Genomic DNA, 16634 nt, shown 5'->3' with positions numbered 1-16634 from the left:
CTATGAGATTATAAATCTATTACAGGAAAAAAAACCTAAAAAAAATAAAACATGGAAGCTAAACAATACATTACTAAATAACCAAGAGATCACTGAAGAAATCAAAGAGAAAATCAAAAAATACCTAGAGACAAATGATAATGAAAACACGATGATCCAAAACCTATGGGATGCAGCAAAAGGAGTTCTAAGAGGGAATTTTATAGCAATTCAATCTCACCTCAAGAAATAAGAAAAATCTCAAATAAACAATCTAACCCTACACCTAAGGCAACTAGAGAAAGAAGAACAAAGAAAACCCAAAGTCAGTAGAGGGAAAGAAATCATAAAGATCAGAGCAGAAATAGAAACAAAGAAAACATTAGCAAAGATCAATAAAACTAAAAGCTGGTTCTTTGAGAAGATAAACAAAATTGATAAACCTTTAGCCAGACTCATCAAGAAAAAAGGGAGAGGACTCAAATCAATAAAATTAGAAATGAAAAAGGAGAAGTTACAACTGACACCATAAAATACAAAGCATCATAAGAGACTACTACAAGTAGGTATATGCCAAAAAAAATGGACAACCTGGAAGAAATGGACAAATTCTTGGAAAGGTACAACCTTCCAAGACTGAACCAGGAAGAAATACAAAATATGAACAGACCAATGACAAGTAATGAAATTGAAACTGTGATTAAAAATCTTCCTGCAAACGGGACTTCCCTGATGGTGCAGTGGTTAAGAATCAGCGCTCTCAATGAAGGGGGCCTGGGTTCAATCCCTGGTCAGGGAACTAGGTCCCAGATGCATGCCGCAACTAAGAGTTTGCATGCCTCAACTAAAAAAGATCCAGCATGCCACAACTAAGGAAACAACGTGCCACAACTAAGGAGCCAGCAAGCCACAACACGGGTTCGTGCCCTGGTCTGGGAAGATTCCATATGCCGCGGAGCGGCTGGGCCCGTGAGCCAAGGTCGCTGAGCCTGCACGTCCGGAGCCTGTGCTCCACAATGGGAGAGGCCACAACAGAAAGAGGCCCATGTACCACAAAAAAAAAAAAAAAAAAATCTTCCAGCAACCAAAAGTCCAGGACCAGATGGCTTCACAGGTGAATTCTATCAAACATTTAGAGGAGAGCTAACACCTATCCTTCTCAACCTCTTCCAAAAAACTGCAGAGGGAGGAATTCTCCTAAGCTCATTCTACGAGGCCACTATCACCCTGATATCAAAACCAGACAAAGAAGTCACAAAAAAGAAAATTAGAGGCCAATAGCACTGATGAACATAGATGCAAAAACACTCAACAAAATACTAGCAAACAGAATCCAACAACACATTAAAAGGATCATACACCATGATCAAGTGGGGTTTACCCCAGGAATACAAGGATTCTTCAATATATGCAAATCAGTCAATGTGATATGTCATATTAACAAACTGAAGGATAAAAACCATATGATCATCTCAATAGATGCAAAAAAAGCTTTGGACAAAATTCAACACCCATTTATGATTAAAAACTCTCCAGAAAGTGGGCATAGAGGGAAACTACCTCAACATAATAAAGACCATATATGACAAACCCAAAGCAAACACCATTCTCAATGGTGAAAAACTGAAAGCATCTCCTCTAAGATCAGGAACAAGACAAGGATGTCCACTCTTGCTACTTTTATTCAACATAGTTTTGGAATTCCTTGCCATGACAATCAGAGAAGAAAACGAAATAAAAGGAATCCAAATTGCAAAAGAAGAAGTAAAACTGTCACTGTTTGCAGATGACATGATACTATAAATAGAGAATCATAAAGATGCTACCAGAAAACTACTAGAGCTAATCAGTGAATTTGGTAAAGTTGCAGGATACAAAATTAATGCACAGAAATCTCTTGCATTCCTATACACTAACAATGAGTGATCAGGAAGAGAAGGAAACAATCCCATTCACCACCGCAACAAAAAGAATAAAAAACCTAGGAATAAACCTACCTAAGGAGGTAAAAGATCTCTACTCAGAAAACTGTAAGACACTGATGAAAACAATCAAAGATGACACAAACAGATGGAGATATACCATGTTCTTGGATTGGAAGAAGCAATATTGTGAAAATGACTATACTACCCAAAGCAATCTACAGATTCAATTCAATCCCTATCAAATTACCAATGGCATTTTTTACAGAAGTAAAACAAAAAAATCTTAAAATCTGTATGGTGACACAAAAGACCCTGAACAGCCAAAGCAATCTTGAGGGAAAAAAATGGAGCTGGAGGAATCAGACTCCCTGACTTCAGACTATACTACAAAGTAACAGTAATCAAGACAATATGGTACTGGCACAAAAACAGACATATAGATCAATGGAACAGGATAGAAAGCCCAGAGGTAAACCCACACACCTATGGTCAACTAATCTACAACAAAGGAGGCGAGGATATACAATGGAGAAAAGACAGTCTCTTCAATAAGTGGTGCTGGAAAAACTAAGTTAAAGAAGTCAGACCACTTACATGTAGAATCTAAAAAATAAACTAGGGACTTCCCTAGTGGTCCAGTGGTTAAGAATCCACCTTCCAATGCAGGGGACGCAGGTTCAGTCCCTGGAGGGGGAACTAAGACACCACAGGGCAACTAAGCCCGTGCGCCACAACTACTGAGCTTGCATGCCTTAACTAGAGAGCCCATGTACCACAAACTACAGAGCCCATGCGCTCTGGAACCTGTGTGCCACAACTAGAGAGAAGCTCACGCACCACAACTAGAGACAAACCCACGGGCCACAACTAGAGAGAAGCCCAAGCACCGCAATGAAGGGCCCAAGCACTGCAACGAAGAGCCCAAGCGCTGCAACGAAAGATCCCACATGCCTCAACGAAGATCCCGCGTGCTGCAACTAAGAAACAATGCAGCCAAAAATTTTTTTAAATAAATAAATAAAATAAAATAAATTTAAAATAAATAAATAAATAAATAAAACTAGTGAGTATAACAAAAAAGAAACAGACTCACAGATATAGAGAACAAACTAGTGGTTACCAGTGGGGAGAAGGAAGGGAGGAGGGGCAAGATGGCGTAGGGGATTAAGAGGTACAAACTATTATGTACAAAATAAGCTACAAGGATATATTATACAACACAGGGAATATCGCCAATATTTTATAATAACTATAAGTGGAGTATAACCTTTAAAAATAGTGAATTACTATGTTGTACACGTGTAACATATAATATTGCACATAAATTACAGCTCAATTAAAAAAAAAATGGAGCCTAGTCAGCGTGGTGGTGTGTTGAGGCGCCCAGGTGCTGAACTCATGAAGAGCTGGATTTCCAAAGCCCACCACATGCCAGGCATTACACCTCATACACTTTGACCCTCGTTATGGCTGCCCCATGACAAGGTAGGCATTACTATCTCCATTTTACAAATGAAGGAACCAAGACATGGAGGCCAAGTGACTTGCCCAAGGCAAAACCACAGAAAGAAGCAGAACCAGAATTCAAACTAGACAGTCAAATGCAGCACCACCCCTCCCCATGCCGTGCAAAATGGTTGTCTCAGGATACGAGTGCTCCTTCCCATGTTTAGACCTTTATAAGGGCTTCCAGAAGAATCTTTTTTCATGAAATGTCTAGATTTTAAACAAGTACTCCAATATAAATAGTTCAATGGTCAACTCAATTCAAGTTAATAACAGTTGCTTTCTTTGGGATGGAAAGTAATGTAGAGGCAGCAGGATGGGAAGGGAAGAGGAAAGGTTAAATGAACTAAGATTCTGAGCCTAGAAAGAAAAAGGATAAGAAATGATCTAATTCTTACTCTGGAACTAAATTAAACAGCAATCTGACTGATCCTGATGACTATGTCCTGAAAATCAGAACAGAATCATCAGGGAGTTTAAAAGTATTGTTTTTTCATAGAATTCTTAAAGATAATGACAGGTACACACCCTACTTACTTACCAATGTTGAATTCATCTTCATTAAGGCCCACATTTTCTTAGTACCTGCGTGCTCTTTAAAAATATATATTTGGGTTTCTTAATATTAACAACAACAATAATAATAGCACCAGAATACTGTAATGGCAATTGACTGAGCACCAATGTATGGCAAACACTATGATGTGTCCCTGCACTGTTCCCTGAGTTAAACCTACTCCATGAAGCAAGCATTTTGATCCCCATTTTGTAGATGATTCTGGAACTCAGAGGGGTTAAGAAATACGACCTGAGTCACACAACCAGTAAGTGGCAAAGCTTTGAATATGTGGACCTACAGGTCTGGATTAGGCAATAAACAGGGAGGAGATGGGCTTTACAACCAGAGATGGTCACTAACTATGTCAAAGAATTATCATTAAGCTTAAAAAACAGACTTTTCGGCAATTCGGTCAGGGAAACTTACAGAAAAGTTGTTACCTAAATCCAGAGTATACTTCATAAGAGGAACACTAAAGTCCCTATGACACACAACAGGCCCACATGGCTCTTTTCTGAAGTTTTAAAAGAACAAAACAAAAAAAAACAATTCTACCCTCTCCCTAGTGAACCAAGTGCTCCCTGCCTCTAAATGGATTTGGATGGAGATCAGAAAGGGACTCAGACAAAAAGGCCTCCAGGAAACAGCTCCTTGTCCTGGTTCCACCAGGGAGGCTGTCCTTTGAAGTCTCTCCCAACAGTTTTGCTTAGATAAGATGTTTTTCTCCCTGAGACAATGAATGATTCCTCAGAGATCTGCCTTTGGAAGACAGAGAAACAAACTATCACATATAGGTATATGTCAGGATTTGTTTGTTTGTTCAATGTTAGTTTGTTTTAAACTGTGCTTCTTACCTGGATCCGTATCAGAAGAGCAAGGAATAGAAAGGGCTTCCTCAGAACTATAAGCCTCACTGTTGGCCTCCTGGCTGGGTCTCTGCAACACGTAATCCCTTATGTCATAAGCTGATGGCAGGTCCAAAGCACTGCTCTCCTCTGACTGGCTTCCTGGAGTGGCTTCCTGATTTGCCATAGTCCTGCCATGGAAGAAATAAAACAATTCAATAGAGAAGGCATTGTGTAAGAGGAGCCTCCATTATAGCCATGGCTTAAAGCACCTTAAAGGCCAAACAACAGTAGAACCAAAATAATTTACTTTCCTGTTATTAACAGTCTTCCTTGTCTTCACTTTACTTTCCTGTTATTAATGGTCTTCCTTGTCTTTGCTTTAGACCCAGTATTTGTTTACCATGTTTCTTCATCATGAGAAACAAATAACTCTCAGCAGAGAAAGAAACCATGAATCATTTCAGCTGGAAAGTGAACTGCTTGCCTGATAAGGATGAAATACTGTACTGCACTATAATCCAAGGACTACACAAATATTTAATGAGATGGGAAACGGTCCATGATATGTTAAATGGAAAAAGATTTAAAAACTATAGGTAGGGTTTGATCCATATTTTATAAAATATCGTGTGCGGGATGTGTGTGTATGCAATATGCAGACCTATAGCTAGAAAAGAAGGTCAGAAGGTTATATCCCAAATTAATTCCAGTGATAATTAACTCAGTGGTTTAATTTCTGGGTAGTGAAATTACAGGTGATTTGCATCTTCTTCTGTGGCCTTCAGACAACTGTTAACATGCCAGGCCCCAGGGATGCAAGGATGAATGTGATAGACACCTCCTTTGAGTTGCTCAGGTTGGGATGATCCAAACACAGAGACAGACAGTGCTAACACCATGATAAGATGAAGAGGCGCCCAGAGAGGGGCAGTAGGCTTTCTGGAGGAGGCTGTCCCCAAGTGTGGGGCAGGCCATGGCCAGGGGACAGTATGAACCCCAGAGGAACCAGCTTGGGCAACCACAAGTGGCAAGAGGTGTTGAGAGTTTTGGACATTTCTTGTTAAAAATTAGGTGTCCCTCACCCCTCCTGGTTGATGTCTAGGTGTGGGCTGGAGGGCTCTTTGCAGTACATCCAGCCCTGCCCACCTCTCTGTAAAATAATTATGGGCCTGGGGAGATCCTGGACCCTCTGCTACTCTCTGCCTCTTACGTTGTCATCAGTAAATCTTACTATGGTCAACAGCACACGCTGTGACTACCACAGGCCACCATGTACCATGCAGAGGAGACACATGGTCAGATCTGCAGATTTGGCAGCTGGACAGCAGGCAATCTCAGGAACAACAGGAATTCAGACAACTGTTGTGGTCCCGGTGAGAGAGGAAGAGCATGTGAATGAAGGCAGGGCACTAGCAGCCAAGAGCAGGGGACAGATTAAGAAGATATTTAGGAACAGAAATAAGAGTCGAACTTAATAACTGAATGGATAAAAGGGCTAAAGAGGAACCAGAAGTCAACAAAGAGTGGTAGCTTCAGTGACAGGGTTGTATTCTCAACTGAGTGAGAGCAGACAGGAGAAGGATAGGTTTGGGAGGAGGCAGTATGCCAAAGTATGGGATATTATCCAGCTGTTAAAATGACAGTCAGAAGTTGAAAGATCTATGTCTGAATGACAGAAGCAATTTCAGAATAACATGAACAGTATAATAATGCGAGTAGTTAGCATTTATTAAGTGCTTTTTGGTGGCCAGGCATTGTGCTAAGAGCTTCATCTGCAACAGCCCTATGAAGCAGGTAATCTTATTATTACCCTCATTTACAGTCAGATAGTCGGCCCCAAACACAGGAGAAGTAGAGTAACTAGCCCAAGGAAACCCGTCCAGAAAGTACCAACCTAGGATGAACCCAGCTCCAGAGCCTCCCGACTGCAGCCCAAACTACCACCTGATCAAGCAAAGATAGAAGGTGTAAAAACAAATCAACAGAGAGACCTGGCAAGACCCCTCTCATGTGAGGACACCCAGTCACATGCTGTTGTGGACATTCGCTCAGGCAGACAGTGAGCCAAGACATCAGCTGATTGCTTCTGGAAGGAGTGAGGTGATCAAGATTCCCAAAGAAGCAAGAACATCCTGTCTTTGCACGCTGCTATATTAGCCAACCAAGCCCGGCGTTTCAGCAAACACCTCTGCTGCAGGCATCTGTGGCTCCTCTTTCTGCCCTCATCTTACCAAACACTGCTCTGGAGGTTTCTGGAAGGGAACAAACAGGTTAATAAATGACAGCCACGTATCCTGCTTGCCTACAAAGGTGCCTTGAAATCAGCCAGCAACAGAAGTCGTTCTTAATGACATGGAACAAAAGGAATCCTTTTTGAAAACACATAGCACCTTGATGTGATATCTATCTTTTCTTTTATAATCACTTATATTAAATGTCAAATACATCCCAAACTGGTTATTTGAACAAAAAAAGAAAAAAACCATCTACTGAAAGGCAGAATCCTGTTTATTACAAAATAAGTACCTGTGCATGTAAAACAGTATTTGGGACTCAATGAATTTGTACAGGAGAAATCAAATAATAGGGACAGGTGAGACCCTTCTAATGATCTGAAACTACCTAGGCTGGCCAAGTAGAATGCAATGATTATCCTTTGCCCCAAAACTTTTGATATGTGGTTTAATTTCCTTCTCCAGAAGTACTTATTTCCTTCTCTTAAAGGTGCTTTAATTACACAATCTAAGTATTATTTTCCAATACTTGTGAGTATAGGATGCCTTGTGACTGCAGGCACAAGAAGTTTCTCAGTACATAAATACCTGCTTACCAAGAGAAAGCAGCCATTGCTCTACAGATTCTTACAAATCTACAAAAACAACTCAGTCAGGGTCCATGTATAAGAAGCAGTTTAATTTCATTTACTTTTTTCTTTTTCTTTTTTTTTGGCCGCACCATGTGGCTTGCGGGATCTTAGTTCCCCAACCAGGGACTAAACCCAGGCCATGGCAGTGAAGTGCCAAGTCCTAACCACTGGACTGCCAGGGAACTACGTACTTTTTTTGTTTTTTTCCAATTAAGTCTCTTTCCTCCCAATATTTTACATGAAAAATTTCAAACAAAGGATAGTGGAAAGAATTTAATACAGTGACCATCCATATAGCTACTGCCTAGATTTCTTTATTCTTACTCAAGTTACTTAAACACCAAAACAAAACCAAAAACAGTTCACCCATTTCTTCCACCACTCTCCCCCAGCCACTTCTGACAACCACCAATCTGCTCTCTGTATCTATAAGCTTAATATAAAGTATTTGTATTTCTCTGACTCATTTCACTTATAATGCTCTCAGGGCTATTCATGTTATTGCAAATAGCAAGATTTCATTCTTTTTTATGGCTGAATAATATTACACTGTACATATATATCACACCTTCCTTATTCACTCATCCATCAGTGGACCCTTAGGTTGTTTTTCTGTCTTGGCTATTATAAATAATGCTGCAATGAACATGGGGGTGCATATATCTTTTCTAATTAGTGTTCTTGTTTTCTTTGGATAAATACTCAAAATTGGAATTCCTGGATCATATGGTAGTTCTATTTTTAACTTTTTGAGGAACCTCCACACTTTTCTATAGTGGCACCAATTTACATTGCCATGAGGTTTCCATTTTCTCTACATCTATGCCAATACTTGTTATTTCTAGTCTCTATTTACTTATTTATTTATTGGCCTCGCCCTGCGGCCTGTGGGATCCTAGTTCCCTGACCAGGGATCGAACCTGCACCGCTGCATTGGAAGCGCAGAGTCTTAACCACTGGACCGCCAGTCTTTTTGATATTAGCCCTTCTGACAGGTGTGAGGTGATATCTCATTGTGGTTCTGATTTGCATTTCCCTGATGATTAATGATGTAGAGCATCTTTTCATGTACCTGTTGGCCATCCATATTTCTTCTTGGGAAAAAATGTCTATTCATATCTTCTACACATTTTTTAATTGGATTGGTTGTTTTTTTGCTATTGAGTTATATGGGTTCTTTATATATTTTAGATATTAGCCCCTTATCAGATATATGATTTGCAAATACCTTCTCCCATTCAGTAGGTTGCCTTTTCATTTGTTGATGGTTTCCTTTGCTGTGCAAAAGATTTTTAGTTTAATATAGTCCCACCTGTTTATTTTTGCTTTTGTTGCTTTTGGTTTTGGTGTCAGATTCAAAAAATCATCATCAAGACCTATGTCAAAGGGACTTCCCTGGTGGCACAGTGGTTAAGAATCTGCCTGCCATTACAGGGGACACGGGTTCGAGCCCTGGTCTGGGACGATCCCACGTGCCACAGAGCAACTAAGCCCTGTGCACCACAACTACTGAGCCTGCGCTCTAGAGCCAGCGAGCCACAACTACTGAAGCCCCTGCATCTAGAACCCATGCTCCGCAACAAGAGAAGCCACCACAATGAGAAGCTGGTGCACCGCAATGAAGAGTAGCCCCCACTCACCGCAACTAGAGAAAGCCCACAAGAAGCAACAAAGACCCAATGCAGCCAAAAATAAAGAAATAAATAATTTTTAAAAAAAGACGTATGTCAAGGACTTTATCACCTCTATTTTCTTCTAGGATTTTTACAGTTTTAGGTCTCAAGCTCAAGTCTTTTAATCCATTTTGAGTTAATTTTTGTGTATGGTGGTCCAATTTCATTCTTTTTCATGTGCTGTCAATTTTCCTAGCACTATTTATTGAAGAGGCTGTCCTTTCCCCATTGGACACTCTTGTCTCCTTTCTCATAAATTAATTGATATATGCACAGGTTTATTTCTGAGCTCTCTATTCTGTTCCACTGATTTATGTGTCTGTTTTTGTGCCAATACCATAGTGTTTTAATTATTATAGCTTTGTAATATAGTTTGAAATAAGGGCACATGATGCCTGCAGCTTTGTTCTTTCTCAAGATTGCTGTGGCTATTTGGAATCTTTCATAGTTCCAAAATTTTTATATTTTTTTGTTTGTTTTATTACTGTGAAAAATGTCATTGGGATTTTGCTAGGTACTGAATTGAATCTGTATATTGTTTGGGGTAGCATGGACATTGTAATATTAATTCTTTCAATCCATGAGCACAGAATACCTTTCCATTTATTTGTGTCTTCTTCAGTTTATTTCATTAATGTCTTATAGTTTTCACTGTACAGGTCTTTCACTTTCTTGGTTAAATTTATTCCTAGGTAAAAACAAAAATCTTTTAAAACGAAAAAGAAAAAACTTATTCCTAGGTATTTTATTTTATTTATTTCATTTCATTTATTTATTTATTTATTTTTGCAGTACACGGGCCTCTCACTGTTGTGGCCTCTCCCGTTGCGGAGCACAGGCTCCGGACACGCAGGCCCAGTGACCATGGCTCACGGGCCCAGCCGCTCCGCGGCATGTGGGATCCTCCCGGACCGGGGCACGAACCCATGTCCCCTGCATCGGCAGGCGGACTCTCAACCACTGCACCACCAAGGAAGCCCTATTTTATTATTTTTGATGCAATTGTAAATGGGACTGTATTCTTAATTTCTCTGTGATAGTTCATTATGCAACCGACTTTTGTGTGTTGATTTTGCATCTTGCAACTTTGCTGAATTTGTTTATTAGTTCTAACAGTTTGTTGATGGAGTCTTTAGGGTTTTCCATATATAATATCATGTCATCTTCAAACAGTGACAGTTTTACTTCTTCCTTTCTAATAGAGATGCCTTTTACTTCTTTTTCTTGCCTAACTGCTCTGGCTAGAGCTTCCAGTACTATGTTAAATAGAAGTGGCAAAAGTAGGCATCACTGTCTTGTTCCTAATCTTAGCTGTGGGCTTGTCACATATGGCCTTTTCCTAGATTTCATAATTAACATTTTACTATGATTTTCTTTATCAGATAACCACCTATCCAGCTCTATTTTCATCCATCAATTCACTTATTTTTATACATATTTCCATTTAAAAATTGATATAATGAAAGCTTCTGAGGGGATGTGTATGATATAATCAATTTGCATCTTCAAAGGCTCACTCTGTCAGCTGAGTGAAACACAAATGAGAGGAGGGTAAACGTGAAGTAAGGAACACAGCTAAGAAGCTCTGGAAAAATGCCCAGAGATGTGCAGGGGCTCTGGAGTTGGAGAGACTGCTCTCACTTTTTAGCTGTCACCTTGGGCAAGTCACTTAACCTCAATTTCCTCATCTATAAAAATGGCTTGATTACTATGCTTACCTCATAGGGTTGTCATAAGGATTATATAAAATGAATGCATGTAAAATACTTAGTACAATCTCTGTGCTCATGATGGCTAGCTCCAATAAGTAAAACAGCAATAATTAAAAAACAAATCACAGGCTCCTCTCTTCCCAGCCAACCACCAGCCCATCTGCCCCTCTACTTCCCATCCTATAGCCATCCTGCTTCTTTTCCAGTAGATTCTACGGTTCACAGTCTTGTCAATACCCTGAACTTCCCTGCCCTGCCCATTCTGTCTTTTCATCACACTCCTTTGGCAAAATTCAGCCTAGACGACCTCAACTATCTCCCTATTTTCCGTGTGCTGGACATGAGAGTCATCAAATAGGTCAGGGCAGACTGGCTCACTCTAAGTGTCTGAGCACCCACCTGGAATGGGCTATCTGGCTAAATGAATCCTGAGATGTTTATCTCATAACTTCCTCTCAACCCCCCTCCTTGACTCTTTCATATTTTCTCCACTCTTCTTCAACTCAGACCCTCTCCATCACTCACAGACCTTCCTCCTCTTTTCAGCATATCATCTCACTTCCTAATTGACAAGGGAAACAGAAGCCAGCAAAGAGGAACTTCTTCAGCTCTATCAACATAACAAAGGCTCCCACATCTGCACACTGCTTTACCTCTCCGTAAAACAGGGAGCTGTCCCTTGGGTGGCAAAGGCCAACCACTCCACCTGGGCTTTAGATTCCACTCTCTGGACCTTTCCAGAAGCCTTCAGAGACGATAATCCCTTCTCTGGCTTCTGTTCCACTGGACCTTCACTTACGCTGTTCAACAGGCCCAAATCACTCCCATTTTCAATAAAACCTGGTGTGTAAAAGAATATCCTTATTCTTTGGAAATACCACTCAAATATTTAGTGTTAGGGAGACATGATGTCTGCACTATATATATATATATATGTATATATATATATATATATATATATATATATATGTATGTATGAAAGAGAGAGAATGATAAAGTAAATGGGGCAAGTGTAGACAATTGATGAATCTGGAAAATGTTATTTGGGAGTTCCTTGTACTAGTCTTGCAATTTTTTGAAGGTATAAAATTATATCAATATGAAAATTGTCAAGAAAGAAAATCAAAAAGAAACCCTTTGACACCTGCCTTCCTCACAGCCAATCTCCTCTCACTTCCACAGACTTCTCAAGAGTCTAGAATTGGCTCATTTTCTCATCTCCACCAACTCAATCACTCCACCATAACTTCTAGAAATTCCTTCTTCTGACATTCTTTCTTTACTTTTCAGGAAGCCGCTCACTGAGCTGACATCCCAGCTCTGTCTGTTCCTTCCTGCCTGCTCTGTGGCTCATCTTCCATCTCCAATTGGACTTCCTCAAGGATATCCCAAGGTTTTCTCCTCTTCTTTCCTCCTCTGAAACATTAATTACCACCCAGAAACTTCTAGCCTAGTTCCCCCAACCTCTGACCCCACTGCTTTCTTTCCATCAGGTTTTCCAATAAGCCTTGCTTCTTCCCACTGCACCTGTCCTTCCCTCTTGTGGATAACTATTCTAAAAAATGGAAGAGGGAACACTTCCCAGTTTACCCAATGAGCCCACCATTATCCTCACACCAAAACTAGACAGAGACATCACAAGAAAACTATAGACCAGTATTATGAATACAGACACAAAAATCCTTGACAGAATACTAGCAAAATGAACCGAGCAACATATAAAAAGGATTACACTCCCTGACCAAGCAGAACTTATCCCAGAAAGCAAAGTTGCTTTAACATCTGAAAATCAATCAATGTAATACACTATATTAGGATAAGGGGCAGAAACCACAACAGACACACACACACACACACACACACACACAATCAACTGACAAAGTCAAATACCCATTCATGATCAAAACACTCAACAAACTCGGAATAGAAGGGAACTTCCTCAATCTGATAAAAGGCATTTTTGAAAAACCCATAGCTAGCATCATACTTCATGGTGAAAGACTGAACGCTTTCCTCTTAAGCTCAGGAACAATTTAATATTAACTGCTCTCATCACTTCCATACAACATTGTACTGGAGCTAAAACCTTTAGCTGCACAATTAGGCAAGAAAATGAAATAAAAGGCTTCCAGATTGGAAAGAGAGAAGTAAAACTATTTCTATTAGCAGAAAACATGATCTTGTGTATAGAAAGTCCCAATGAATCCACTTTAAAAAAACTACTAGAATAATTAAAGTTAAACAAGGTTGCAGGATACAAGATCAATACAGAAAAATCAATTGTATTTATATACACTAGCAATAAACAACCTAAAAATGAAATTAAGAATATAATTTTGGGGCTTCCCTGGTGGCGCAGTGGTTGAGAGTCCGCCTGCCGATGCAGGAGACACGAGTTCGTGCCCTGGTCTGGGAAGATCCCACATACCTCGGAGCAGCTGGGCCCGTGAGCCATGGCCGCTGAGCCTGTGCGTCCGGAGCCTGTGCTCTGCAACGGGAGAGTCCACAACAGGGAGAGGCCCGCGTACCACAAAAAAAAAAAAAAAAAAAAAAAAAAAAAAAAAAAAGAATATAATTTTGGACTTCCTTGGTGGCACAGTGGTTAAGAATCTGCCTGCCAGTGCAGGGAACATGGGGTTCTAGCCCTGGTCTGGAAGATCCCACATGCTGTGGAGTAACTAAGCCCATGCACCACAACTACCGAGCTTGCGCTCTAGAGCCCACAAGCCACAATTACAGAGCTCATGTGCCACAACTACTGAAGCCCACGTGCCTAGAGCCCATGCTCCGCAACAAGAGAAGGTACAGCAGTGAGAAGCCCGTGCACTGCAATGAAGAGTAGCCCTCGCTTGCTGCAACTAGAGAAAGCCCACATGCAGCAATGAAGACCCAACACAGCCAAATATAAATAAAATAAATAAAATTTTTAAAAAAGAATGTAATTTCATTTACAATAGCATCAAAAAATAAAATACTTAGGTACACATAATGAAAAATATGTAAGTCATGTACACTGAGAACTATTTTAAAATGTTGAAAGAAACTAAAGTTCTAAATGAATGGAAAGACATCCTATGTTCATGGAAGTGAACACTTACTATTTTAAAATGGCAATATTACCCAAATTGATGTACAGATCAATACGGTTCTTACAAAATCTCAGTTCGTTTTTTTTTTAAATTTGCAGACATTGACAAAACTGCTTAAAAGTACATATGGAAATGCAAGGGGCCCATAAAGCCAAACCAATCTTTTTTTTTTGCAGTAGGCGGGCCTCTCACTGCTGTGGCCTCTCCCGTTGCAGAGCACAGGCTCCGGACGTGCAGGCTCAGCGGCCATGGCTCTCGGGCCCAGCCACTCCGTGGCATGTGGGATCTTCCCGGACCGGGGCACGAACCCACGTCCCCTTCATCGGCAGGCGGACTCTCAATCACTGCGTCACCAGGGAAGCCCAAGCCAAACCAATCTTGAAAACGAAGAACACAAATTTGGAGTACTCATACTTTCTGATTTCAAAACCAATTACAAGCTGCAGTAATCAAGACTGTGTAGTATTGGAATAAAAACAGTCAGTGGAATAAAATTGAGAGTCCAGAAGTAAAATCTTACAGTTATCGACTGAAGTTCCCCAGGATGACAAGACAATTCCGCAGGGCAAGGACAGTCTTTTCAACGCTAAGACAGCTGGATATCCACATACAGAAAGGTAAAATGGCTCAAGTACTTTGGAAAACAGTTTAGCAGTTCCTCAAATGGTTTGAGTTACACTTGGATCAGGCGATCCAACTCGTAGGTATATGTGCTCAAGAGAAATAAAGACATGTGTCTACACAAACTGTACACAGATGTTCACAGCAGCTTTATTCATAAGAGCCAAAAAGTGGAAACAATCCAAATGTCCATCAACTGATGAATGGATGAACAAAATGCGGTATATGAATACAAGGAATATTTTTCTGTAATAAAGGAATTAAGTTCCGATACATGCTACAACAAGAACAAACTTTTAAAACATTATACTTAGTGAAAGAAGCTAGTCAAGAAAGACCACATACTGTACGCTACTATTTATATCAAATATGCAAATTGACAAATCTATAGAGACAAAAAAGTAGACTAGCAATTGCCTAGGACTGGGAGGCCAAGTGAATAGAGAGTGACTGCTAATGGGTACAAGGTTCTTCTTAGAGTTGATGAAAATATTCTAAAATTAGATTGTGGTGATGGATGCACAATTCTGGGGATATATGAAAAACCACTGAATTTTACACTTTAAATGGGAAATTTTTACAATATGTCAATTATGTCTCAAGAAAGTTTTTTTTAAAAAAGAAGAACCGAAGCTCATTTAGACACACTGCACGCAAATTCTGGGGCTTCCCCAAGGCGCTCGCTGCAGAGGCCGCCCGTGGTGGGGGAGGAGAGGTTTGGGAGCAGGCCAGGGAAAGCAGCCGTAACTTCCCAATTAGGAGAGAACGGCCTGATGCCTTGCGGAGACCCCCTCCCTTCCCCCAATCCGATCCACTCGTGAGTCCGCAGAGAAAACTGGCCCAGAAAATCACCCGGCCCCGATTTCACTCACCGCCCCGCAACAGCAGCTGCCTCAAACCGGAAGCGCTGGCTCCACGTTTGTTACCGGAAAAGCAGAGTTTGAAAGGAAGTCGCAGGAACCATCTTTGCTGAGGTCAGGAAAGAACAAGGGAAGGCAGTTACGGCCATCTTGACTGAGGGCATTGGCTCCGCCAACACTGCTTTCCACAAATGGCTAGTTTGGGCAATTTCTAGAGGTTTATTGATAAATGTGCTTGGTGGACACTAAAGGGAAAAGGAGAAATATTTTAAACGTTTAAAAACTTGGACGTCTACATTTAAATAAACATTAAAAAGTAGAGTGAAATTAACAAAGAGAATGTTAATATTTCAACATGTTGCGTTCAGGTAGCTGGACACAACTGTCAGAACTGCAGGACCACGTGAAAGAGATGAGGGTTATTGCTCCATTTCATCATCTTCTTGAAAACGTCCTGTACACTCACAGCCTCCTATAGATGCCTACACTGGGATAGAACCCCATAAATCAGGAGTCCTACACTAGCTGAGGTTTGGCCAATTACCTGCCAGATACTTTGAGCTTATGGCAAGTAAGCGGACTGATGTAGTGACCTTTTGAAGGCAAATTTTTTTTAATAAATTTATTTTTGGCTGCTTTGGGTCTTCGTTGCTGTACGTGGTCTTTCTCTAGTAAGTTGCGGTGAGCAGGGGCTACTCTTTGTTGTGGTGTGCAGGCTTCTCACTGCAGTGGCTTCTCTTGTTGCAGAGCACGGGCTTTAGGAGTGCGGGCTTCAGTAGTTGTGGCGCACGGGCTTTGTTGCTCCACAGCATGTGGGATCTTCCTGGACCAGGGCTTGAACCTGTGTCCCCTGCATTGGCAGATGGATTCTTTTTTTTCTTTTTTTTTTTTTTTTGCAGTACGCGGGCCTCACTGTTGTGGCCTCTCCCGTTGTGGAACACAGGCTCTGGATGCGCAGGCTCACCGGCCATGGCTCACGGGCACTCCGCGGCATGT

At 40.8% G+C, this 16634-nt stretch overlaps 1 protein-coding gene across 4 annotated transcripts in view; it reads right to left on the bottom strand.

The window, feature by feature from the left end:
- Window positions 1-15685, bottom strand: part of SHLD1 (shieldin complex subunit 1) — a 103090-nt gene extending 87405 nt beyond the window's left edge. Inside the window, exons 1-3 of one of the 4 annotated variants that reach the window (XM_081256672.1) lie at window positions 6809-6929; window positions 4824-5005; window positions 3573-4004 (exon numbers count right to left, since the gene is read on the bottom strand). In XM_081256672.1, coding sequence (XP_081112798.1) covers window positions 3940-4004; window positions 4824-5005; window positions 6809-6861 — 300 coding nt within the window. In that variant the 5' untranslated portion in view covers window positions 6862-6929 and the 3' untranslated portion in view covers window positions 3573-3939. Of the gene's footprint in view, window positions 1-3572; window positions 4005-4823; window positions 5006-6711; window positions 6787-6808; window positions 6930-15650 lie in introns of those variants that run through there. The other 3 variants (XM_081256670.1, XM_081256669.1, XM_081256671.1) reach the window with 3 other exon arrangements.
- Window positions 15686-16634: the final 949 nt, after the last annotated feature.

The sequence above is a fragment of the Mesoplodon bidens genome (genome assembly GCF_964165515.1).
Source record: "Mesoplodon bidens genome assembly, chromosome: 15".
Lineage (NCBI taxonomy): Eukaryota > Metazoa > Chordata > Mammalia > Artiodactyla > Ziphiidae > Mesoplodon > Mesoplodon bidens.
The sequence above is the reverse complement of the archived record's forward strand: the minus strand, read 5'-3'. Positions and strand labels throughout refer to the sequence as shown.